Below are 27446 nucleotides of genomic sequence, written 5' to 3'. Positions count from 1 at the left end.
GCGTTCTTTAGGAAGGTGAAGCAAAGGGTCCGGCTAATGGCCATAATTGACACTAATAATATAATCACCTTAAATTTTCGGCTTAATACAAATGCCCCGCGTTGTCAGCAAGGTGACAGGGTGAAAACAGTCCCAAAGCATTTAATATGATAAATTTAATAAAATGTACTAGGCCAGTATGATGTAACATCAACACCTAAAGCATTTATTTGGATACCTTTTAAACTTTTTACATATGATACATTCCAAATTTTACAAGTTGTCCACAGATTTTAAAGTTCTAGCCAATTTATTAACAGATATGACTTCCCCTGATATTGAAAGCTTGTTTATATAAACATTTCTACAATGAACATAAATACATGCGGAACAAATAACAAAACAAAGATAGTTCATTATGGAGAGAAGAGGATTTGGGCTAAGAGCAAACCCAACTCCTTCCCTCTCAAATAAACCCTCGAAAAGTTCAAAACTATTTGTTGCTATTTTATGCGGATTCATAATTCTCTCAAAGCCTCTAAGCCTCACTATTTTAGATAATGGAACCTGAGAGAATCCATTTTTCTTTGCTAATCCAGGATGTTGTGAATTTAGGCACAAGAGCTGGTGTATTCGTGTTAGGAAGTGCCTACACTTATAATACTTCTGGGGAAAAAAAAACCCCATCAAACTGGCCTTGTGATTTTAAACAAATGCTCAGTGAATCTAGAGAGAAGAGCCTAAAGGAAGCTGAGGCAGAAACAACTGTTAAAAAAGTGTCTACACCATGCACAACCTAAACATTAGGATTTTGTCTTACTTGAAGGCAAAGCAAAAAAGGTGGTGAGTTACTGGATTCCAGTTTGGCCTTGCTTGCTGCTCTTGGCTAGGTGTGCCTGTCAGAAGTAGGAAGACAGTTCAGTAGTGGTCTTTAGAAAGGAATGAGCCCTTTCAGACACGATTTTGAGAGGAAACAGAGCTAATGCTGGCTACTTTACATCGCTTTTGCATCACTGTTTATTACAAGTCTGGATTTGTAATCCTACTCATGGATTTCCTCCCAGTGCACACCGTGTGGTACGCAAAAAGGATTTAAAATACTAACTCTATAAAACCCCTGAAAGTGACTTGGAGTCATAGCAGACATTCAAAGGATTAATTTCTCAGGGGTTCAAGGGAAAATAGATGAAAGGGTCACTCACATAGTTAAAAACAAGGAAATTCATTGTATTCATTAGTCCTTTACCAACATGGTGACTTAGAAAGAATGGAGGGTCTAGATTTGCACCTTGCACCATCTGGCAATGCTGATCTCCAAGCACATAAGAGCAAATCTCAAAGGCTCCTGGTATATGGGCACACATATACCAAGTTTGAGTGTCTGTGCTATTCTAGCATTTATTTATAAAATAGACCTGAAGCAAACATCTTTCCAGGAAACCACGTCCTAGGCAAGGGTGGACGAGGCCCAAGAATGATATTAAAGAGGACCCACTGTGACATGGGCTGACTGAGAAACATAGTGAGTGCTGCAGGTTAAATAGAAAAGAAATCAGTCCAGAGAAATGCCTTTGAGGAAAGACACCCTTAAAACAGTGGGTTTTTATCCTCTTGTAGGCTTTGATTCCAGGAGCAAACATTTTCAATAATTTATTCCTGGAAATGAAGCCAAACAGCATTTGCGTCTGAAAAATTAGGATATTAAAAGATTAAAAAAAATTAGTGATATATTCCTTACACAACCCTCCCTCCCCATTCCCCCCCCCCCCCAATTATTCAAAAAGCCCTTTAATGTGAGTTCTTTGTGCACGGAATTTCAAAGCCACCAAAAAACATGAGCCTTAAAAATACAATGTCAACCTTTTAAAAATACTGAAAACCAATCAGCACATTCCAGGAAAACTCCTCCCCTGGCACCGCTCCCCCCCTCCCCATGCCCTCCACACAATCATAGGGAACAGTGCAATGCAGCAGAGACACATTAGACTTAACTGTTGCTTTTAAAGCTATTGTTCCTTCAGCAGAAGGAAAAATAAAATTGGAAGGCAAACTAAGCTCCAAGTATAAGGGGTTATCCAGGGAAAACTTGGATTCTAAGAGATAAAAAGGTCAGCCGGCTGTCCGCCCACACAAACACACACATGCACACATACACACGCGCGCGCACACGCACACTCACACGCCCAATGGCGTAATTGCTTCATTTCCTTGCCTGAATGCGATTGGCTTCGGGCCTGAAATGCAGGATAATAAATAATGCAAAATGGCTCAGATCACTGGAGAATGGCCAAAGACAAACTGGGGGAAATATCCATCTTGGCGATAATCTCCTCTCTCCATTTTTTAGTAAACTCTCAGCCACGCTTCCATGAAGAGTCACACTCTTGGAACAGCAAAAGGAAGCGCCTTATTGGGGGCTACAACCCCAAGTAGTTTTATCCAAAGGAAGGGTAGTGCAAACAGTGCTGACAGAAGGAAGCCCGCCAAGGGAAGATGATGTTTACCCAGTCCCTGGAACCAAAAACTTTGAAAATAAAACTGGGGGGAAAAAAGCTTAAATAAAGAATTTATTTTCCAAACTCAGTAGACCTTATTTTCTACTCCCTCTTGTCTGAAAAGCCGACTGGGTTACAAAAATCAAAGTTCATGTTCTCCAAAGCTAAGTGATCATAAATGTTGCCAATCAATGCCAACGAGTGTCTGGTTTGCTTCTTGGGCGTGCCCGATTTCCTCTGTGATACTGTGCTGCTGCCAGAGTTTCTGAATCTTCTTAAATCGCTCTTTGCACAAGTGTAAGGGATTTCCACGCCTGTAATAGAGAAGCATCTTCCTTAGGTACATTTATGCAAATATTTTCTCCCTTCCACCTAAAGATAAAGAAGGAAAATGTTGAAATTTCCCTTGCTGGGGTTAACAGAAAACCACCCTTCAGGGAATTGTTAAAGGGGTTGTTTCATGAGCTTCACAGTATCCAAAGTATCTCCTAAAACTGGAGAAAGGGAAATCATCGGCTAAATATGGGGCTTAGGATACTGAAGAAGACAGGATCATTTTGGTCATCAGGTTCAATCCCTTCATTTTACTGGTGAGGAAACTGAAGCTCAGAGATGTCAAGGGACACATTTGGGTCCACACTGCTAAACAACTGTCAGAAGTGGGATTTGAACCCAGGCCCTCCAAACTCCCCATCCACTATTATCCTATCATTCTCAGAAGCTGCGGAGGCTCAGAAAGATCCAACTCACTCGACTTCAAGTCTAGTTGTAAGATACAATCCCATGCTACAGCTCTAATGGCTTATTTCACACAAAGTCCTGAATTCTTTCAGCTGTGCATTTCCCACTCCTGTCTCTGGTCTATCTGTCCTCTCCATCTTCTTCCTCCTCCCTTTACTCAGGGACATTACTCCTAGTGTCTGAGTTAGATGGCACAGATAGGAAAGGACAAAAATGTATTTAGGTTAGGGCTGTAGAAATAATCAGGAGACAAGCCTGGCCTTAGGAGAGGGTAGATGGAGTGGTGGAAGCATCAGGAAGCAGGAGGTGCAGTGAGGTAGAAAGTCCTTGCTTGGGAGTTGGCAGAGATTTGGGCTCACGTGTGTGACCTTGGGCAAATCACTGAGCCACATTCTTCTCATTTGGAAAATGGGGATGATAATACTTCTAATACCTATTTTACAAGGCTGTAATGAGGAAAGTGCTTTGAAAATCTTATATTCCCATATTCCCATCACCACCACCTCCATCATCATGATGATGAAAAACAGCTTTGGGCCAGGAAATACAACTCAGATTTGTGCTGTGTCTGGTCCAGATGCCTTCTCTGCCTCGCCTCAGTTCCTCTATAGCTTCCACATTCCCTGTCCTCAGTGTTGTCGCTGCAAGGCAGTCATTTACTTCAACTAAAACTTCACAACTTTTTGGGAAGCAATGGCATGATCTGTAACTATGTTCTGGCAGCTAAGTGCTCCCACAAGGGAAGCAAGGCACACTGCACCAAGGCTCTGGAACTAACTGTCCAATGACATTTTGGAAGGTGAAGTATGCATAAGAAAGGTAAGGAAAATGGGGAATGCCCTCAGTAATCTGTTTGTTCTGTAAATAAATCACATATATATAGGTAAGAACTTCAAAATAGTGTTACTGTTATGCAGACTCATTCTCACTCTACTGATGTTCCTGCCTTAATAAGTAATATCCTTGGGGGCAGTTAGGTGACTCACTGGATGGAGAGACAGGCCTAGAGATGGGAGGTTATAGGTTCAAATCTGACTTCAGACACTTCCTAGTTGGGTGACCCTGGGCAAGTCACTTAACCTCACTGCCTAAACCTAGCCCTTACCACTCTTCTGACTCAGAACCAATCCATGGTCTTGATTCTAAGATGGAAGGTACGGGTTTTGAAAAAAAAGCAACATTTTCTAATTCAGTTAAGGCTTTCTTACTTATCTAAGTTAAATTGGAGACATTATTATACCATGCCACCAGGAATGTTAGAATAAGCTGGTTTGGCTATGTCTTCACCTTCCTACTTAAGCCAATACTATCCCACACTGTTACACAGCAGCCCACAACTTGGCCAGTTATCAAAAGTGAAGGCTGGGGGAACGAAGGCACTTCTCTGTGAATATCACTATGCTAAAGATTCTCTTGAATTATTGAGGACTTTCATGTATAGAAGAACCCCACAGACCACGCAGGCATCCAACACTGTGGCACCAGTGACCATCAGATTTCTTGGGCCTGGATCACTATGCCTAATTGAAGGCTAAAGTTCCCTAAACTTTGGTAGGAAATAGTCATTTAAGGTCATTTAGAAGATCATAAACTAATTTCCCTGCCCTCTGGGAAAAAGAGGCTCTGAAGACCCAGAAATGTGGTCAATGTTAGATGTGCAGCATGTTTTAGTGTAGAATTATCATTAGATTGGTTACTTACTAACTGTATGATGTTAAATAAGTCATTTCTCGTAGGAGTCTCATTTTTAAAATAAGAGTGTCAAATAAGATGGTCTTGGGTCTGAGATACTTTTCCACATTGAACTCACCTACATGATCATCTAAGAACATAATATTTATTACCTGAGGCCCTGGTCTGTCTCTCCGTAGTCATCAAGGTATGGAGGAGCGTAGAAGCAGCCTTTGGTCTTTCCAGCTAAAAATAACACCTGACATTCTCGTACTCTGTAAAAAACACATTTCTCTGTTAGTAACCAAAGTCTGAGTATAACTTCAAATGAATGGAAGACTTATAATGCAACCAGCTATAGAACAGAATGTACAGACAATTTTGTATGGGTCTACTTAGGAACACCACTGAACCTCATCATGGCTTGAACTGACCTAAAATAGGTCCTTCCTCACTGTAAACCCACTTATACATCATATATGCATTACATATTAGCATCATTAATATGCAAGGTGAAAATATTTGAAAATATAACTCAGCATATGCTATGAATTAGTACAAGGGAAGTAAAGGTAGGAACTGGATAAGGGATTTTAAAGAACCTGAAACTCCAATTCTCCAATGGATCTCTGATCCTTTGAACAATGCACGTTGCATTCATGCCTATCAATCCTGTGTCACTCTTCTTCTCATTTCCCTATAAATTAGCCTAGGGCCATGATGACAAACCTATTGCATGGGTGCCAAAAAGGGCATGCAGAGCCCCCTCTGTTGGCATGCCACACCCACCAGAGTTTGTTACTAGAAAGTCAGAGGGGTTCAGGGCAGAGCTATTCCTTTCCCTTTCTATGTGACATTTCTCACATGACCCACCCCTCTGTCCAGTGGTCCAATGAGGGAGGGGGCAGGGAGAGGCATAGTACTCGGTTTAAGAGGTGGGGTGGGCAACAACATGGAAATAGGTTCTGATCAAGGATACATGTAATATCCAATGAAATTGTGCATCGGCCATGGGAAGGGTGGGGGGAGGGGAGGGAGGGAAATAATGTGATTCTTGTAAACAAGGAATAATGTTCTAAATTGATTAAATAAATTAATTAAAAAAAAAAGAGGTGGGGTGGGTATGGGTCCCAGCACTCTGTCTCTAAAAGGTTCACCATCACTGGCCATGGGGATCCATTCAACATTGCTAGAACCTTTTTTGAGTTCTCTTTATATCATGTAGCTAACAATGTAGCAGTTAAGTAGCTAGTTCATCAATTAACTTTTGCTCTTATAGAGTGATTAGCTCATATTTTGTAAAAAGGAATTCTTTATTCCTTTTTTAATTTAACAGGGGACCTGGAGGAGTTGAGTAGGGATTAACCAGCCCACAGTGACAGCAAGTAGGAACCATAGAGACAGGAAGTGAGGTAGGAGGTTATAAAAGGGGCCAGACTTTAGTTGGTTGGCCTGCCAGTTGCTAACAGTTAGGGCTGGCAGTTGTGGTAAAGTTGGCTGCTGGATGTGAGTTGGTTGCTGGGGGTTGGTTGCTGGTGGTATGGGTTGTTGATTAGTTGGTGGTTGGTGTTTAGTTGCTGGAATATAAAGGTGGACCTGAGCTTATTGAGAAGGCTTTTGGCTTCAGCCTTTTGGTTTTTTGGCTTTTGGTTTGGGTTGTTAGATTTTTTCCTCTTCCTTGAACTTTTTGGAAGGTGGCTGGTCTTTGATGACAGACCTAATTGGGGTTGGATTAAACACTGAATGGGTTGGTTTTGATTGAGTGGATAGGATTGGATCTTTGTGGGGTAGTTATTATAGGTAAATATTTTAGATAATAGTTATATGCAGTTATAGGATAACTATAGACATTAGGAAAATTAGGAAATTATATAGACATTAGGAAAATTTCTTTTTCTGTTTTCTATATTCCCTCCTTTACTATATTCTTTTACTATCTCTATTTTAATAAAACTAAATTGTTCATTGTTAAAAGCTGCTAGAAGTTTTCTTTTCTCTGGCTTAAAGGGATAATATTAATTTACAACTTTACTATATTCTCATTAAAACTTAAGCTATTAAAAGCTGCTCTCATATTTTGTAAAAACCCTAATTTAACTTTTACACTTTACACTGTTTTCTTTTTAAGATATTGTAGCTTGATTTTCACATCTTCTGGAGTAGGTGTTTTTATTATCCCCATTTATGGATGAAAAAACTGAGTCTGAGAGGTTAAGTTACTGGCTTAGTGACAAAACTGAGATAGGATTTGAACTTGTGTCTTGTGGGTTTCAAGTCACTGTGCCAAAAGAGTCTCAAGAATTCCCTTAATGACCTAATAGTTACTGAAAAGAAGAAAAAGGGTTTATAGAGCCTGGATCAATTCTGTTAAGAACTGTGAAAGTCCTTACCTCAGAAAGATGCCAACTCCAGACCCACAGGTATAGGTATGTGCAGTGCAGGCTCCAACATCTTCCCCTTCCAACTCAGTCTGGCAGCAGTAGCTCTGGGAACACAGCATGGTCCCACATACAAGGCACAGGGTTGGTGCTCGGCTCTTATCCCCTCCGGATTTGGGGCACCTTCAAGAAGTCAAGGGAAACACAAGCCATTTCTTTAACACACACAAATGTAATTAGAACTTTATGATTCTAGATTTTTTGAATATATTTGTTTTGGAAAACTTCCAGGTGATTGTTACAAGCTTTTTCTTTGTGCTTTATTCTAAAACACGTTGGGATGACATACTTAAACATTAAGTTGTGGCATACTCTTAATCCCAGAAATACCACTTTTGGGTCTATTTCCCAAGGAAAAAAAGGAAAAGAAGCGATATGTTCTGAAATATTTATAGCAGTTCTCTTTCTGGTGGCAAAGAACTAGAAACTGAGGGGATGACCATCAACTGGGGAAGTTGTGGTTTCTGATTGTGACGGAATACTACTGTGCTGTCAATTAAGGTCAATTAAGAACAAAACAAAACATGGAAAGACCTACATGAAATTGTGAAAAGCCAAATGAATAGAACCAAGCGAATATTATATGTAGCTATGAAATTAATGTTTGAAGAACAACTTCTGAAAGAGTTTTCTAAAAACTTTTTGGAAAAAAAAATGATTCTTTCTCCTTCTCCCAGATTTCTTACAAACTTTCTCTACAGAGAAAGAACTGACAAAGAGTAAGACATGTAAGACATGGTTTATATATACATAACTTTTTTGGTCAAATGATGCCTTCTCTAGAGCAGAGAGGAAAGGGAGAGAAAGAGCTGAGATTTTTAATGTAACCAACAAAAAAATTAATAAATAAAAGAAATTAAGTTGTGACTATGGATGGTTAATTTTTGTGGCTTTCAAAAATGAAATTTAAAAAATGTCCACCCCAAACTCATGTAAAATGGCCGAGTACTCCCAGAGGCAACAGATTTCGATGGCTTAATATGGTAACAGGGCAAAAAACTTACGAGAAATTAGATGCTTGATTAATGAGGCTGCTGTAATCATCTGGAAGGTCTATTAATTTGTTAGACTCTCTTGCATAGCTATAACAAAACAGAATATGATGTCAATGAAGATACTAAAGTTATAACTGACACAGTCCACATATCCAAATTCAACAGTGAACAATGTTAAGTTATTGCTCTGCCTATAAAGCCACTGTAGTGGCACTGTTGTATACATATATTAAAAGTTCAACAATCCTTAGCACAGACTATATATCCTCTAGAGATTAAAAAACAAACAAAATGTTAGTTTGAATGCAATTCTTTCTAGAGTCAAGATGCCTATCTGAAGCTTATCAAAGAAGGGAAAAACAAATATGTATGTCTCAAAACCAAGGAAGGAAATAAGCTTAGTAGGAAATGTAAGGAAAATTTTTCTGTGGTTTGGAATTTCTGAACTGACTTCATTTTTACTAAATATTTATTATGCTCTGTGGCATTCTTGAGTCTAAAGAGAACAGTTTGAGTCAAAGTAAATTCCTCCTAAATGGATGAAAGCAATGACCAAAACAGTGAAAACAATTGCTGACTTTGCATACAAAATGGAATATGTCTATGTGTAATTCATTCAGTCAATTTGTCCCTTTAAATTATGACTTACCATTTTTTTAAACCCTCACCTTCCATCTTAGAATCAATGCTGTGTATTGGTTCCATGGCAGAAGAGTAGTAAGGGCTAGGCAATGGGGGGAAGGGAGGGGGTTTAAGTGACTTGCCCAGGGTCACACAGCTAGGAAGTGTCTGAGGCCAAATTTGAACCCAGGACCTCCCATCTTTAGACCTGGCTCTCAATCCATGAAGCCACCTAGCTATCTCATGATTGCCCATTTTTATTGGTGGAAAATGTCTATATAATATGATCAAGGAAAAACTAAGGGAAAAAAAAAGATTACCCATTCCCCCTTTCTCAGATTTCTTATAAACGTTCACTAACCTTATGGCTTGTCTTCCACCTTCCAGATATTTTTTGACTTCACTGTTATTGCACCAACTTTAATGGGGAAGAAAATTATATTTTTATTTATCATGAAATAATTGTAATATTTAAAAATCCTAATCTTAGTAACTATCAAGAAAATATTCAAATACATGAACAAAAATTAAGTGATTTGCATGAAACTATAGTTTCATAAAGTTCTGTTTCATAGCTTGTTTAAAAGTATATAACAATTTTCTTAATTTTAATTTTAGTATCAATTCTAAGACAGAAGGGCAGTAAGAGCTAGACAACTAGGATTAAGTGTCTTGCCCAGGGTCACACACACAGCTGGGAAGTGTCTGATGCCAGATCTAAACCTAGGTCTTCTCGACTCCAGGCCTGGTGCTCTATTCACTGGGCTATGAGGGGTTCCTGTAATAATTTTTGATAATCAAAACTGCCTATTTGATTCTGTGTCCCATTTTTTTTTCAACTTGTGATTTTGTCTTTTTTGATGGTTAGGATCTTTATTCTTCTTCACGATTTCAAAAGAAGTTCCATTTATTAATTATTGTGATTATTTTTTTTGACATTAGATCACTGTTCCACTCAGAATTTATAGTGTATGGTGTCAGATGTATCTAATTCCATTTTTACTATGCTGCAGAGTTGTATGGCTATTAACTTTTAAACATGAATCTAATATATATCGTTCTTGTTCTAATGATCTATTCAATTTCTCTGATAGTTTATCTAGTCTAAGATAATTTAAATGCAAACTTATGCTGTTAAGTAGTTATTAAAATCCAATGCTGTATATTCTCTATGCTAAAAGATGATGAAAAATACTCTATCCTGCAAATTTTCTGAATGCAAGCTCATTGCATCATAGCTCTAGTGTGAAAAAGAACTTCGAGGCCATCTAGCTCAACCACTTCATTTTACAGATGAGGAAATGGAGTCTAATGGAAGTTAAGTGACTTACTGAAGGTTACTCAAATAGTAAGCACCAGATTCTAAACCCAGGTCCTTTGACTCCAGAACAAACTACTCTTTCCATTGTACCACAATGATCAGTATTCAAGTATGCAAATCCAGGAAAGTGACATGAATTAAAAATAACTGAGGAACAGCCATTGTGAATCAGTGGCACAGATGAATTATGAGATATTAAAAAATAAAGTTTTGTTATTAACAAATGTATAATTGGAAACAACTACAAAAGGTTTCCAAGTAAGAATTCTTTGAGGTTGAATTAATGAATATACAAGCTTCATTTTGACTTAGTAGCCTCCATTCACATACCATGGAAAGAACCTGGAAGAATTAGAAAAAGCAAATGTTTGCTTACCAGAAGATCTGGGTTCCAGTCTCAGTTTATTCCTCAACAGCCTTGTAACCTTGGGCAAGTCACATGACCCTCAACTCTTCTGGGCCTCAGTTTCTTTTCATTTAGAATCTTCATTCTAAATTCATTCATAACTGGACTAGATATTTAAGAATTCACCCAATACTGATTCTATATATTTTTGAAAAAACCCTTACCTTCTGTTTTAGAATTGATATTAAGTATTGGTTCCGGGGCAGAAGAATGGTAAGGGTTAGGCAACTGGGGTCAAATGACTCATCCAGGATCACACACTCAGAAAGTGTCTGAGGCCACATTTGAACCCAGGACCTCCCATCTCCAGCCCTTGCTCTCTATCCACTGAGTGACCTAGCTGCCCTGATTTTATACTTAAGTATAAATTTAGAATTTATATACATATATATTATAATTTACTAAAGTCCTTAAAGTTTATTGCTTTAAGAAGGTGAAAAAAGCCTGTTTCCATTCCATTTTTGTTATTAATAGATTTTGCAAATGCTTCAGTCGAAGATGGGGAAATGTTCAGATGGAACACAATCTTCAATGAGTGGAACTCTAATGCAGTTATGCTGTGTATCTCTAGATAAACCCAACATAACAAAAAAACTTTTCATTTCGATTCAGGATAATTATAATTAATGAGGGAAAAGTTTTTGTTACCTTTCGATTAATGTGTTCATTATCTTGCTGTTTTCTTGAAAAAGGCAAATGAGGTTGTTTGGCAGAGAAAGATAGCTACATAAATGTTCAAACTGATTTGCTCCAATTACTGCAGGAGGATAAAAGAGGGAAAAAATATAAAATGTACACCTTTTATAGGTGGCATAAAGTAAAACCATATTATTAGGATTGAAATAAAAACAAAATCAACAGTGGAAAACCTTTTAAGAAAAGCTCAATGTATGAATAAAGAAGAAAATATTCTAACTTTTTAAGATAAATTTGAAATGACTAGCAACTTACTATCATGAAAAGAATATTGGACTTGGGACTAAGAGACCTGTGCTTTGGACTACAGACTCGCTGACATACTGCTTTCTCTCTAGCAAATTACTAAGCCTCTTTGGGACTCAATTTTGCCTTTTTAAAAAATGGTTATAATATTCCTAGGCTCACAAGGCTATTATAAGAATTAAATGAAATGAAGAATATATCAGTATTTTAGAAAAAGTCTTATGTAGATTTAAAATGTTATTCTGAGAGATGAATGCATCCTTGCTAAAAGCTAAAGGTTAAAATACACATTGTAATTGTCATGAATTGTAAATATTCCAGGAGTCTGGACTGTTTTTATTTATTTTTTAAACGTTTTTAAATTTAATTTTTTTCAATAAACAAAAATCTTTTTTCATTCCTTCCCTACCACCTCCCCATCTCTACTGGCGCCTTGAAAAAGAAAAACAAAGCCAAAACCTTGTAACAAGCATGTATAATCAAGCCAAACAAATTCCTACACCAGCCATCCCAAAATCTATATAGTTTAATCTGTTCCCTGAGACTGTCACATCTCTGTCAAGAGGAGCAGCATATTTTCTCATGAGTGTGGACTATTTTAGATATCATTTCTCTTTCCTTTTGATTTATGATGGATAGCCACATTCAGACTGATTGTTTGTTAAATGAAACAAATATAAAATATATATAAGAAGAGTAAAACATGCAATTGAAACAACATTTATATTGGCTTTATTGGAAACTACTAGGATTGTTAAGTTACAATTTCCATGTGTAGTTCAAGGTTCAAAATATTCACAGTCCTTGAAACTGGTTCAGTTTATTTTAAAAATCCCATCATGCCAGTTGATAGACAACATTAAATAATATACATAAAGAAGAAAAACCTATAGATTTTACCGAGCTGCTTTAAGATGTTTTTGATATCATGTACTTCTTGGCACAGCATATCAAATTAGATCTGTACAAGTGAAAATTTCAATCTCTCCATGAATTAATTAATGTGACTTAATTATAGTAATTAACTATAGTATAAAAGCTGAATTTACCTGTTTTCTTACAAATATTATTTCATTTTATCTTCACAACAACCCTGAGAGGTGGGTGCTGTTATCTCCATTTTATAGGTGAGGAAACTGAGGCAGAGGGTAGTTAAGTGACTTGCCCAGGGTTACATAGCTAGTAATTTAGTTTGTTTTCATTCCCTGAGTTAATCTTTCTCCAAATATTCACAGTGGAAGAAGGACAGAACAAGTTTTCCAATAACTCATAACTGAGTAATTTACCTTGGATTTCAGACGGAGCAGGGACTCCATTTAAGTAATGGAAGAACAAGGCAGAGCATCTCAGGAAAGGCATAATTCCAGCTTTGACACTCCTCCACAGATGCCAGCCTGAGGGAATTTCTTTCAAGGCACTTAAGTACAAAATGAATTGTTATTTGGGATGCGTAATGAGAAACGGTCACTTTAGTTAGAACATAGAATAGAAATCAGGAGAATGGTCGAGTATGATGCTGGATCTATTTCAGAGAGACATTTTAATAAACTAATGATGCCACCTCGCATGCAGGATAGCAGGTATAAACCATAATGTTGAAGTCCCAGGCATGGTTTAAATTACTTTTTTGATATACACAATAGAGAGGTTCTACCCCCCTGGATCCTGGCAGGTTACAGTATCCAAAATAAATCAGATACTCAAGAACCTTTGTCAGTGACTCTCCAACATCTGGAGCTGACACTGTTATTTAATTTTGTAACATTTTGCCTTGACCTTTCCATCTTCCATAAATGTTACATGACTCATACAAGTGTTTGCTGGCTTACAGACCAGATGCTACACATTTTTATCAAGTTTGATAGACTTGTGATCTTACTGTGTCTCTAATAGTTCAGTCAAAACATGCCTTTTCATTGTGGCAATTCATATTCACCTGTAATTGTACCACAGGAGATCTGTTAAATATGTAGGTGGTCCTTAATATCACTTAATGTTATATAAGTGTAAATGGGCAATCTCTTTGGTTGTTCCTTGCTCTTACTATATGTTATAAGCCCACCTCCTCCACTTCATGCAGTTTTCTGATAATGGCTTTTACATAGACTTTCCTGTAGAATTTAGATGCTTTTAAAAACAACAGCCAATAAACCATAAATGTAGTGGGTCTTTAAACTCTATTTAAATAAGTGATCTGTTATGGTTTTTCTTAACTATTGTTCTTTGTTGTTGGTTTTTTCCTCCCATTAAATTTTATATTTTTAAATGAAGATTGCCTTTTCTCTCTCCCATCTTCTTGCCCCATCCCCAAATGAGAAAGCAAGAAAAACAAAATCTCTTCTTATAGACATGTATAGTTAAGGAAAATAAATAACTGCATTGGTGGAACCTGTACTTTGAGCTCCTCACCTCTGTAGTGGGAGTTGGGGGGCAGGAGTGGGCTTGGTCTGTCTCATTATGAGTCCTTTGGGAATCACACTTGGTCACTGAGTTATCATTGTTCTAAAACCTTCAAAGCTGATTGTTTTTATAATATTGCTGATATTGTGTAAACTGTTCTCTTGTTCTCATCATTATGTATCTGCTCATATGAGTTTTCCCAGGTGTTTCGGAAACCATCTCCTTTATATCACTTCCTATAGCACAATAGTATTCCATCAAATTTATGTATTATAACTTGTTCAGCCATTCCCCAATTGATAGGCATCCCCTCAGTTTCCAATTCTTTGCCACTAAAAAGAGAGCCACTAGAAATATTTCTGTACATATGGATTCTTTTCCTTTTTTCTTGAATCTTTCCTTATTCTTATTTCTTGAATCTGAAAGACCTAGTAGTGATTCAAAGGATAAATACAGTTTAACAGCTTTTGGGGCACAGTTCCAAATTGCTTTCCAGAATGAAAGGAATAATTCAAGAATTCCACCAGCAGTACATTAATATACATTTTCTCCACAGCCTCTCCAGGATTTGTCATTTTTCTTTTTTGTCAACTCTGACAATCTGATGGGTGTGAAGTGGAACCTCAAAGTTGTTTTAATTGTTATTTTCCTAATTATGAGTGATTTAGAGTCATAGTTCAAAATTTAAATGGAAACTAGAGCCACTAAACTATACAGAAGGATCCCTGAAGGCCACATATTAACTCAGTTTTAAAATGTAATATTATCTATGTTTTATTGTATTTTCATTTGTTTTGGAAAAAAGTTCGCAATTACATTTTAATCTGGTTGGGGCCACACTTATTGTGGGGTATATGTGGCCCTCAGGCCATATGTATGACACCACTGATTTAGGGCACTTTTTCATATTGATAGATTGGATTTCTTCCTCTGAAAAAGGGTAGTTCATATCCTTGATCATTTATTAATTGGGGAATGGTTCTTAGCCTTATATAGTTTAATCGGTTTTCTATGTATCTTAGAAATGAGACCTTTGGGGGAGAAATATGTTGCAGAATTTTTTCATATTTACTTGCTTCTCTTCTAATCTTACTTGCATTGTTGTGTTTGTGCAACCCCTTTTTAATTCCATATAATCAAAATTGCCCCCATTTTATCTTCTGGGACTCTCATTTTTGTTTGGTCATGAATTCTTCCCTGGAAGATCTGGAAGGTAATATTTCTTCTTTGCTCCTTCAACTTATGATATTGTTCTTTATGTGTATGTCATGTGCCCTAAGATGAACATATTTGGAATTTGTCTTGGTATTTATTGGTGAGACTTTGGTTTATACCTAGTTTCTGCCAGATTGCTTGCCAGTTCTCTCAATAGAGTTTCATCAAATAGAATTCTTCTCCCAATAGCTGGGATTTGGGGGTTTATCAAATAATAGACAACTGGAAGACTCACTGGGTTGGGGGATTTGGGAGAGAGTATATTTGGAAATGACTACTTTAAAAAGATATATCAATAAAATATTTTTGATTTTAAAAATCTGTTTTCTTTTCATGCTTTCCTTAGGCTGCTTTTGAGAAGTATATAGATTATTCTCTTATTTTCTAGAGATGAGAAAATGGACATATATGTAGTTAATAATCACTTTTCATAGGCAATAATTATATCCATGATATTCTTCAGTTATATAGTATCTTCCCCATCTTTCAGGTGTTTTGAGGACTAAGCCCTCAAAATTGTGCTACTTTCAGCACAGACCTCTTTTATGTATCCTTGGTCTAGATGGATTTCAGTTTTATTTTCTTTAGAACTATTTTACACTTTTTAATATAGCACATCAAGTTTGTTGTTGTGGTATAAATGTAGAAGTTCCACTATCACTGATCAAAAGAATAGTTTTTAATTGTAATCTTGATAGATATTTTTCCTTTTTTATATGTTCCAAGTTTTCTTCTAAAATGCTATCAAGCGCATCTAGCTAAATTATTACCTTTCCCCAAGCTGTTAACTTGTAGTTTTCTCCATCATTTTTTCTATCTTATGAGACATAAGGCTCATAATTTTTCCATCATTCTCTTCCATAAGATTTTTTCCAAATAAGTTTATATTTTAAATTGGTGCTACTCTTGGCTGCCATATTGTTTTGCCTGATGAAAATAAGTGTTTGATTTACACTAGTTCAACTTCCTTAAAATATTACAATATATGTTGATTTCCCAAATTTTACTATTAATAGCTTATTTAAATATGTTGGGTTGGAGTTTTAATTTTATATCTTATTCTCATTTTGACACTTGTTCTAAAAAGTCAATGAAAAACAAGTCTAACTGTATAAAGACAATTGATTTGGAAAAGACTTCCATATCAATAACTGGTTATTTCTTGATTATTAGAATAGATTCCAATTTTTGTGATGTTCGTTAATTCTTATCATATCCAGTGCCTAACCTTTCTTACTGAAACCAGTTTTTCTGATACATAAAGTAAGGCAAGAGGCTTGTGTAAGTGCAAGGCTTCCTTATAATCTACAAACCTTTGGCTTTTTTTGTATATTAATACTGAGTCACATTTTCCAGTAAGTTTTTTGTCAACCCCTACTATGCCCAGCTTTGCACTAAAGTCATCAAGTGTGAGTTGATTTAGTTCTTTCTATAATTTCTATTCCTCCTAATCTTCTTCAGATATGGCAATTGTCTTCAAAGTGGTTTGTTGATGAATGCTCATGACACTGCCATGAGCTGACCAAATCCCATGAAATAACTTTGCTTGTTGCCTTTTGATGCCCAATAAAATAAATTCCAGTAACTCTCATTATTTGCCTCTCTAAGAAAAACCTGTGAATAGTCCTTCCATTTAATGGAAACTTCCCTTTATCTTCTATCTTCATTTAGAGCAATAATGTAAATGTGATCCTGTAGTTTAGTGGTTCTTAACCCTTTTTGTGACATGAACCTCATGGACAGTTGTGTGAAGCCTATGGAACCATTCTCATAATGTTTTTAAAGGCAGGAAAAAAATCCATAGGATTACAAAAAACCAATTATGTTGAAATATAATTATCAAATATTAAAAACAAAACAAAACAAGTTCATAGACCCCAGAGTTATAAACACCTAATTTAGTTATATATTCTTTCAGTCTTTGGTCAAAGATCTTACTTTAAAGTACCAACAGTTATGTACATATTTGTAGATATCTACAAATTATGTAACTATAAACTGCAAAAATTATATAACTGTAAACTATAAAAATTATGTAAACTGTAAACACTTAAAATGCAGAAGAGAAAGTACTTTTAAAAAAGTCATAGTAAAGCCTTTTTAATGGAAATAATAACCTCTGATCTTGTTGTTGGTAACAAAGCTTTGGGATAGCTGAGCAAGTTCTTAAGTGGGGAAAACAACCACTTGAAAAAGTCAAAATGAATCAAAAATAATTTTGTTTTGAGAATTTCTTGGTATCTCTTCCTATTTTCTATAGCAAACACTTCAAAGTGCTGCTCAATCATTGAATCACTGACATGGTTGGTTAAGAAAATAACTGGATGATATCTGAAGTAATTAAACAGGAAGTGCTTCTGCTTCTGAATTCTACTCATTTTGCTACTCACTGTTCATGCAAAAATGGGCAAAAAAAGTTCAACTCCATTCTTTGGCCTCAATGACAATGCAAAGTAGATGGTTCACCCACTTACAATGGGAAGGGTCAAAAGTGCCACCTAACTATCATAAGGAATTTAAATGTAAAATGAAAAAATGCTACACTACAAGCATCTACTGCACATCAACAACCTTTTTTGCATGGTAAAACTCATAGAGATGAGCAACATGCTCCCTGTGTAGTACAGATGTTACCTTCCTGCACAGTGACAAAGTGTTTTGTACAAAGCAAGCACTGCTAACTCTTCTTCACCAGTAGGATTTTCTTGGTCCATGCCATTCTCTTCTAAAAAGATAAGAAAATATTAGTATATTATAATTGCCAGCAAGGTATATTAAAAAAAGAAACACCACCAATTAATTTCCAAATAATTTGGAGCACATTTATGCTCTCAAATAAAACACTTTTAGATGGGATTGCTTCACCTACACTTTTTCTCTCTCTCTCTCTCTCTCTCTCTCTCTCTCTCTCTCTCTCTCTCTCTCTCTCTCTCTCTCTCTCTCTCTCTCTCTCTCTCACACACACACACACACACACATACACACACACACAGTTTCCCTAACAGTGAAAGAATCCTAGTCACTTGAGAGGAACAGAATCTGACAACACAAAAAAGGGTCATCCTCAGCTCAGTATGGCAGGCCAGCCATGGACTAAAAAAGAGTTCTTCTAGGACAGAATAATGTAATTATAAAGAAACTAGTTAACTAATGAAATATTGATCACAATTTGACTCTTGAGATCAACTTTGAAAAATTGCACCTACTAGAGAAGAAAGAGTTAAGATGAGAGGAGCATAGCTATTAGGAGATAAGAATCAAGAAAAAACTGCTTTGGGTCTTTAACCCTTCTTGAAAACAAACAAATCCTGAATATTTGTTTTGAACCCTCTGGAAAACATACTACAGCTTATTCTTAACTTTCATCTCACTCTCTGAACCTGTCCCATAGTTCATTCTTATACTTTATTTACTTTTTCTACTTGAGCCTATACCCCCCCCCCCCCACCTGCCTATATTTATTCACATGTTCCCTCACAAAGAATTTCGAATGCAAGGGAGAAAAGTGACTTAAAGTACTATGATAGATGAACAAAACAAGTACCAATAGAATGTTTTAGAAATAATTAAGTGCTAACAGAGTAAACCACAATTAACCATATTAACATAAATAACAAAACCCTAAAATATTAACTTGTTTAATGAAGGAACTCTTTGACTTCAGTCAAATATTTAATCTTCTATCAAATATGTTTGGGTGGATCGCATCTAAATTCTTCAGAGCTTATTTCACTAAATAAAACTGGCTCAATATATTGTTTTGAAATGTTTTTAAAATACAAGTCTTATATGAATCATCAATGTATTAGCAGCATAGCCTTTACACTGTAAATTCTCGGGGCTTACATACACCTTCCCTTCTGTACTATCTGTATTATGAGGCAGTAAGATACAGACATAATTAAATGTGCTTCAAGAGAATTTTTTGAGGGTTTGTTAAATGTTCTATTTTTAAAACAAATCTGAAAATCAATAAAACCTACTAAATTTGCTTAATAACTTATTTATATTAATTTAAATGCATGTGGTATGTCAAGAGAGAATTTATTTTAAGGCAATAAATTAAAAACAAAACATTTCTATCTCCACAGAATTTTACTTTATGTATTAGAAAAATGAGTTGCTTCAAATCCAAAATACTTTATATGGGGTTGTAATGAAAAGAGCTACTGAATTATGATTTATATTTTATTCATCTATTAAGTAGTATTTTTTTTAATAAACCTTTACTTTCCATCTTGGAGTCAATATTGTGTATTGGCTCCAAGGCAGAAGAATGGTAAGGGCTAGGCAATGGGGGTTAAGTGACTTGCCCAGGGTCACACAGCTGGGAAGTGTCTGAGGCCAGATTTGAACCCAGGACCTGCCATCTCTAGGCCTGACTCTCAATCCACTGAGCCACCCAGCTGCCCCCTCTTAAGTAGTATTTTTAAAAAACCATGAGATAACTTGATATTTTCTGAAAGAAGTTCTCAAAAGAATATAAGCAGAAGTCATTACCTGTACATGAGGTAAGTAAGATTTGCACAATGTGTGCCATAGTGACAAGATGGAAAATGTGAAGATCTCCAGTGGTGAGACTAAATCCTGAAAAATCCTGACATTGCAAGGCAGGGAATGAGAGTACCAAGCTCACCTGGAAAAGATAATATTAAATATCAAAATGTGTTCATTTCACTTTCTTCCTTTGAATTAAAAAAAAATTGTAAGTGTGACAATTATCAATATTCATGAACATTTTCATAATTAAAAAAGACAGAAAAAGGACTATATATGAAATAGAGACTACCATGGTTTTTATTTTAATTTTTCCTTTACTTTCTTTCATCAGAGCATTTTCTGTATTTCTTTATTCTATACTCTAATATTTCTCATCTGAACAAATGATCTCACTAGAGAACAAAACTAGAATTCTCACTCATCCTTGGCTAACACCTAAGAACCAAGGGGCTGAAATGAACATTCTGTCCTAACTCATTTAATTTGTCCTATAGCTTCCCCAACACAAAACTTGTGAATTGTAATAAAAACTGTTTATATGGTCACATCTAATCTTCATAACTACACTGTGAACTAGGTGGAATGGAGGTCACTTGCTGAAGCCACAGGTTGTTCTAGAGGTTGACTCAGAACAAGAACTCACATCTCCTGATGCCCACAGCTACAACTCTTTCAACTAGAACAATTCTCTTCCTCAGTATTTTCTTTTTTAGTATTCCCTAAAAGAGACTGCATTTCAACAACCAAACTTTAATAAAAAATCTAAAATAACAACAATTATAAGTGATAATCATTCCCAATCCATCCCCATACTTGCTCTCAAACTATACTTATGTGGATAACCCAGCTCTATTGAAAGGATTATCATGAACATACTCACCAATAAATGAAACATGTCAATATCTAATATGCAAGGAAGATTTCCATATTTTTCATTAGGTACTAGTGCTGAATATTAAAAATAAAAATAAATTAGTAAATATTAAATAAATCAATGTATATACATCATATACAGTAACACAATGCTGATATTCATTTGAAAACTTAATAAAATCTATTTAACTTTAATTTTCCACAAGATACAAATGAATCTGCAATTAACAACTTGTAAAGAGAATTTGGTTTTATTTTGAAGACATATATGTCAAAATACTATTTCAGGGCTGGCTCTATTTTTTTAAAGTATGCTAAATACAAAAAACTATTTAAGTAAAAATATATATTTATCATATTTTATACTCATTACTTAACAAAAAGCACTCTAACATATTAAAACTTACATGCAAAAAGTATACAAAAATGTTCCTGCACCACTGGAAATGATGCTGCTGTCCAATGTGCAGCTGCAAATCTTGTTAATGACTTCAGACAGTCGTCCTAAAATGTGAAAACTGAAATATAACTATTAAGAAGAAATTGCAACATATGAATTATTTCTATTCCTTCAGAGAAAGCTATTTAAAATGCATAACAGAAATTTCTATTCTATTTGGGAGACCACTATGATAATTTCCTGTTATACTTAGCCTTTTGATTTGCCCTCAGGAGGCAATATCTCACGTAAAGTTACATTTATACCATGAATATCATAAAATGGTTTAGTAGATAATGTATTGATTATTACTTGGAAGAAGGGATTTTTATCTCTGACACCTTGAAGAAAGACTTTGATGTATGAGATTAAAAGAGGAATGGTTTTATATATATATATATATTGTGTGTGTGTGTGTGTGTGTACATATAAATGTATACACACCCTATTGCTCTTTATATCTCTATATATTACATTTTTCCACACACACACACACACACACACACACACACACACACACACACACACACACACACACACACACACACACACACAAGAGTAAGTGAAAAGGAGGTGAATTTAGCTAAGTCAGAAAAATATATTTTTTCAAGACTTCAAGGGGAGATATAGAAAAATACTGCAGAACAGGGCAGCTAGGTGCGAGCAGTGAATAGAGTAGCAGGCCTGGAATCAGGAAGACTCATCTTCCTGAGTTCAAATCTGGCCTCAGACATTTACTAGCTGTATGACTCTGGGGAAGTCACTCCACCCTGTTTGCTTCAGGTTCCTCATCTGTGAAATGTTGGAAAAAAAATGATTAACCACTCCAGCATCTCTGCTAAGAAAACTCCAAATGTGGTCACAAAGTCAAACATGACTGACTTGATTGCCCAACAACTCACCAACAACTGTGGAACAATAATATACTTATACTTAGGAAGGCCATTTTGAAGTTTAAAAGATTGAAAGATATCTGCCAAATACTTCATCTGAAGCTAGCTGGATAAATTAGATTTGTTATCCATCTAATACATCTTTGCTCACCTTATTTTCCGATGTAAAAGCACATTGTTGTACTTAAGACAACTACTCCATCAACTTATTATAAAGGACTAAGAGATACACGACAGACACAAAAAAGGAATGTTATTTCTTTTTCTTTTTTTGGGATCAATATTTCTGATGCCATAATAATTCCTTCAAGTGTTCCATCAAATCCTTCAATTTCAGTGATTTATTAACATAAGAAGGGCTCAAGGGAATATACTATCAGTAGGGATCACATTTACATAGTTGTAGCCAAAAGAAGAACTAGTTATCATTTATAACTGCCACACAGGAAAATAATAAATAAGTCTCACGTGAGAAGGCTTCCATGAGTGACTACACTTTATTTCTCCTCATAGGCACACTTGCACTCCTTTATTACCCTTGAAGAACTCCTACAGCAGATGTCAAACTCAAGGAGAAACAGGGGTCACTAATCTGTACAGATATATCCCTTTAGGTCACCTACTGACTTAGCTTTGAAATGTAATAGTTACCTATTTTTAAATTGTATTTTTATTTATTTTGTTAAATATTTCTGAGTTGCATTTTAATCTGGTTTAGGCTACACTTGGGAGTGTTGTGGGTTGTATGGGTCCCAGCAGTGTGTTTGACAAGGCAGATTGTCTGGTTTTGTTGTTGTTGTTTGCTGAAACTCAACCTATTGAAACTAAGTCTTCATGAAAAGCAAATCAAATAATTTTAAGTACTGTAAAAGAAAACAGATTTTAATATGAGGGAGTTGAATACAGATATCAGTGACCATTTCATAATTAAAAAACAACAACACGAAAACACTAAACAACAGTGGAAACTTATCCCATCCAACAACCTTGAAGGAATCAAGGGCAAGGTGACATCTTACCTGTCGGCAAGGCAAATGCCCAAATAATGGTTTCTCTTCATCATTTAATATTCTTTCTAAAGAAAGCAAAATAATGATGAAATTTAGGTGTTACAATTTTTAGGTCTTTTTACTGTAATATGTCAGTATTACATGTCAGTATATTGAAGTATTAAAACTGAAACCATGTTCCTTCTGAATCATAAGTTCTCAAAGTGAGATTTTTAAAAATGTTTATTTGTAATCTACAATTTATAAATTGGTAAAGGTAAACTACTGCTGAGTTAGTTCTATATCTATCATTTATATTAGTATAAGCTCTGACATATGAGTAGGCCTTATGGAAGTCAAATGCTTACCTATGGTTTGAATAGTATATGCACAGCTACCCCAACACATTATGGGGACACGGGGATCCTCTTCATTGGGATGAACCTTTAGTCCCACTTTGTAAGTGGCTGTTCCAAATGTTGTCAGCATTTCTTTAATACTTTCAGAATATGGATTCCTGAAATGGACAAATTTGGAGTTAGCTCCCAAAGATTATACCCTCACATTAATTTGAATACAAGGTTTCTTAGACTGAATAAATTCAATCTATTTGGCATGTGCTAAATATTTAAGTTTTAAAGTGTTTTAAGATATCAAGTACTTCACATATATAAATTTAAATCAGCAAGAAACATATTTGTTTTGAGAGGGAAAGAAACACATCAAACAGAATCATACTACAATGTTTAACTCTGAAAACATAGGAGTGTGTTGAAGAACTTACAAAATGTTCAATGACAATAATATAAACGAAATAAGCAAAGAAACAACTGAATGCTATATAACAAAAATAGTAATCAAGATTGGCTCTGAAGAACAGATGAGAAAATAAATACACCTCTTTTTCTTTAATGAAAAGATGGGAGGCCTTATGGTTTGAAACACCACCTATACATTCAGTTTTGGCTGACAGATTTGTTAGTTTTGTGGAACCTTTTTCCCCTTTATTTTTTATTCTTTGTTATAAGAGATGGCTCTATAAGTAGGGGAGAGGGAAAGGATATACTTGAAAATTAAAATCATATAAAAGTTAAATGATAATAAAAATAGGCAGGTACAGAAAAAATGAACATTATAGTTAAGGTACTTGTTTAAGATGGGACTTACTTCGGTCGAAAATCAGGCCTAAACCCTTCAGGGAATTGTAGTTCAATCATACTTTCTGAATTTTCAGAAGATGGAGGATCTATAAGAAAAGTCATATATTATGTAGGCACACAAACAAGCACACACACCTTATTTGAACCAACTAAAAATATTTTTCTGGTTATTAAAAACAATGATAGGTCGAAGAAACTACAGATACAGAATCCTAGGAATTCTATGTAACATCACTTATAATGGTGGCATCAAACAGGAGGCTTCCTTTGCTTCTTTAAACCCTTCTTTGGAATAAATAAGAAATACTAGCTATTATAATGACAATTTGCTGAATGATTAGCCCTAAAGACTCTTAGAACTGTGAGAGACAGACAATATGATGTTGGATAGCATAACTGGGATCCCTAAAGGATTCCAACAGGGCTGGAAATTAATGGCCTAAATTTAATAAAATGGAGTTTAACTTGAGTGTTAGGTATGTTTAAGAGATAAATGTAAAATATTACAATAAAAATAAACTATATAAGAACAAGATGGGGAAGATATCACTAGGTGGCAGTTTATGTGAAAGATACTTTAGAGGAGTATGAGATTAGTGAGCTAACAATATGATGTGGCAGTTAAACTAATATATTCAGATAATCTTCTTAAGTTTCATTAGTGTATGTGTGTGTGTGTGTGTGTGTGTGTGTGTGTGTGTGTGTGTGTACACACACATACATACTCTCCAGAATACAATCCAAAAGGCAAGAATCCCACTTTACTCCCAACTAGACAACATGGAAAGATTAGACTTGTTTTGAGCCCAGAGAGCAGAACTAGGTTTAAAGGCTGAAATGTGCCATGAAAAGAATGCTAGATTTGCAGTTAGAGGATTTAGGTTTAAATCCTGACTATTTCACTTACTACCTTTGTGACCTTGGGAAAGTTACTCCACCTCTCTTCCCAGTTTTCTGAGATGTAAAAGAGGGCACTGGACTAGATAACCTCTTCTAAAGTCTCTTCTAACTTTAACTTATGATTCTCAGATCCTAAAGGTACAAAGAGATAGATTTTAGAGGACATAAAGAAAGCCTCCTAAGAGCAATTAAAAAATGGAATAGTTGCCTCTCAGGTGGTGTGTGATTAGTTAGCAATAATCATCATTATCATAACCATCATCTTTTCTAAAATAACCTTGACTTTCAGATGGCAAGTATGGAGAGAAATAAAAAGGCAAGGAGGGGGGACTATAGTCAGGTCAGTACAGTGGATAGAGCATCAGACCTGAAGTTGGGAGAAACTGGAGTTCAAATCTGGCCTTTGACACCTGTTAGCTATGTGATCCTGGGCAAGCACTTAATCCTGATTACCTATTCTTTTCCACTCTTCTGTCTTAGAATTGATACTGATAGAAGTTAAGGGAGGGAGAGGGAGAGAGAGAGGGAGAGAGGGAGAGAGAGGGAGAGAGAGAGAGAGAGAGAGAGAGAGAGAGAAGGCAAAGAGGGAGGATAAAAGAGACTAGGCTAAACTGCTTTACTTCCTCTAACACTGATACAAATGTGCTCCTATTTCTTGATTATAAAACAGTGTCAATAATAATATAAGTGGCTGGTTGGTTAATAATGACTGACTTTATATAGCACTTTTAAAAGTTTACACAGTGCTTTACAACACTGTCTCATTTCAAAACAATTCTAACAATAGGTATAAGTATTACCATTTAAATTTTACAAATGATATTAATAAAGAGGGACTTTCCATTGCCACAGCTAGTGTGTCAAAGGTAGGATCTGAATAATCCAGGTCTTCCTAACTCCTAAGTTCAGGTTTTATACATTATGTCATGATGGCTCCTCTCAATTAAGTATTATTGCTTGACATTAAACATTCAATTTTATATCATTTACTCCCAGCTGCTCTGAAAAGGAGAGCCTGAATATTTTTGTTGTAAGCTTCAAATGTTTGTGTTATATTTTGAATGAACAGGCAACTATATAGTAAAACTGATAGTTTAAAATCAAATAGTGACATGGAAGATCTTATAATTAAAACAGTAACCCAGTCAGACCCTGTGGAAGTAGCTAGACGGAGAGAAATCAGAACTCACTGAAAGTACTTTCTTCTTTCCGTAGAACCTGCAGTGCTTTTATCTGCTGAGTTACTGTCCTAATCCACTGAACAAGATTTGGTTGGTCAGAAAAATCCAGCCTGTTAGAAAAGATGAGCAATATTAAAAAACAGGCAAGAATGTGATAGGGAACAAAGCATTTCTTCAAATAATCACACATTTAAGTGAATTAATAAGTCAAATCATCTATAAATGCTTTCAAAACAAAAACTCCTATTTATCAGTTTATTATTAATAAAAATAACTTATTTTTAAGGTTTAAAGCATTAATCACTCTTACTTGAGCTGCAAACCCCCCCAAACTCTATATTTGAATTATGAGTAACTCAAAATTATTTCTTAAAGCAAAATACATTTCACAAAGAGCTGTTCATTAACAACAGGGTAAGGGGGCAGCTGGTAGCTCAATGTGTTGAGAGCCAGGCCTAGAGACCGGAGGACCTAGGTTCAAATCTGACCTCAGACACTTCCCAGCTGTGTGACCCTGGGCAAGTCACTTGACCCCCATTGCCTAGCCCTTACCACTCTTCTGCCTTGGAGCCAATGCACAGTATTGACTCCAAGACGGAAGGTAAGGGTTTAAAAAAACAAAATAAAACAAAACAACAGGGTATAGTAATTAAGTCCCGGTACTATAAGAAACAATTTAGCATTGTTTCTCATAATAGTTCCCTTTCACTTATATTGTTATCAGCGATAGACCATATATCATCCCTTTCCTTCAAAATAAAATCTGAAGCTTGGCCAAACCATATTTCAAACTATACTATAAAGCAGCAGTTATCAAAATAATTTGGTACTGGCTAAGAAATAGAGTACTGGAACAATGGAATAGGTTAGGAAATCAACACCCAGTAGTTAATGACCATAGTAATTTGGTGTTCAATAAACCAAAAGATATAAGCAACTGGGCAAAGAACTCACTAGGACAAAAACTGCTAGGAAAATTGGAAAACAATATGGCAGAAATAAGCATAGACCACCATCTCACACCAAGATAAAGTTAAAATGGATACTTGATATAGAAATAAAGTGATACCATAAACAAATTGGATGAACAGAGAAAAATTACCTGTCAGACTTGTGGATAAGAGAAGAATTTATGACCAAACAAGTCAAAGAGAACATGATGAAAAATGAAACAGATAATTTTCATTATGACAAATTAAAAGGTTTATACAAAGAAAACATATGCAACCAAGATTAACAGGGAAACAACAAATTAGCAAAAAAAATTTAGAGCAAGTGGCTCTGACA

The 27446-nt window shown here is 35.5% G+C and overlaps 1 protein-coding gene across 2 annotated transcripts in view; it reads right to left on the bottom strand.

The window, feature by feature from the left end:
* Window positions 1–177: 177 nt before the first annotated feature.
* UBR2 (ubiquitin protein ligase E3 component n-recognin 2) overlaps window positions 178–27446 on the bottom strand; it is a 168936-nt gene continuing 141667 nt past the window's right edge. For both annotated transcript variants that reach the window (XM_001362230.4, XM_003340481.4), the window contains exons 33-47: window positions 26169–26269; window positions 24086–24164; window positions 23287–23435; window positions 22949–23004; window positions 21005–21101; window positions 20605–20672; window positions 19725–19860; window positions 17859–17949; window positions 12896–13026; window positions 11316–11424; window positions 9302–9358; window positions 8329–8406; window positions 7277–7447; window positions 5060–5161; window positions 178–2788 (exon numbers count right to left, since the gene is read on the bottom strand). In XM_001362230.4, the coding sequence (XP_001362267.1) occupies window positions 2647–2788; window positions 5060–5161; window positions 7277–7447; window positions 8329–8406; window positions 9302–9358; window positions 11316–11424; window positions 12896–13026; window positions 17859–17949; window positions 19725–19860; window positions 20605–20672; window positions 21005–21101; window positions 22949–23004; window positions 23287–23435; window positions 24086–24164; window positions 26169–26269 (1567 nt within the window). In that variant the 3' untranslated portion in view covers window positions 178–2646. The remainder of the gene's footprint in view (window positions 2789–5059; window positions 5162–7276; window positions 7448–8328; window positions 8407–9301; window positions 9359–11315; window positions 11425–12895; window positions 13027–17858; window positions 17950–19724; window positions 19861–20604; window positions 20673–21004; window positions 21102–22948; window positions 23005–23286; window positions 23436–24085; window positions 24165–26168; window positions 26270–27446) is intronic.

This window comes from Monodelphis domestica, chromosome 2 (assembly GCF_027887165.1).
Source record: "Monodelphis domestica isolate mMonDom1 chromosome 2, mMonDom1.pri, whole genome shotgun sequence".
In the NCBI taxonomy this organism is placed as follows: Eukaryota; Metazoa; Chordata; class Mammalia; order Didelphimorphia; family Didelphidae; genus Monodelphis; species Monodelphis domestica.
Note: the sequence above shows the minus strand (reverse complement) of the source record. Positions and strands in the feature narration are given on the sequence as shown.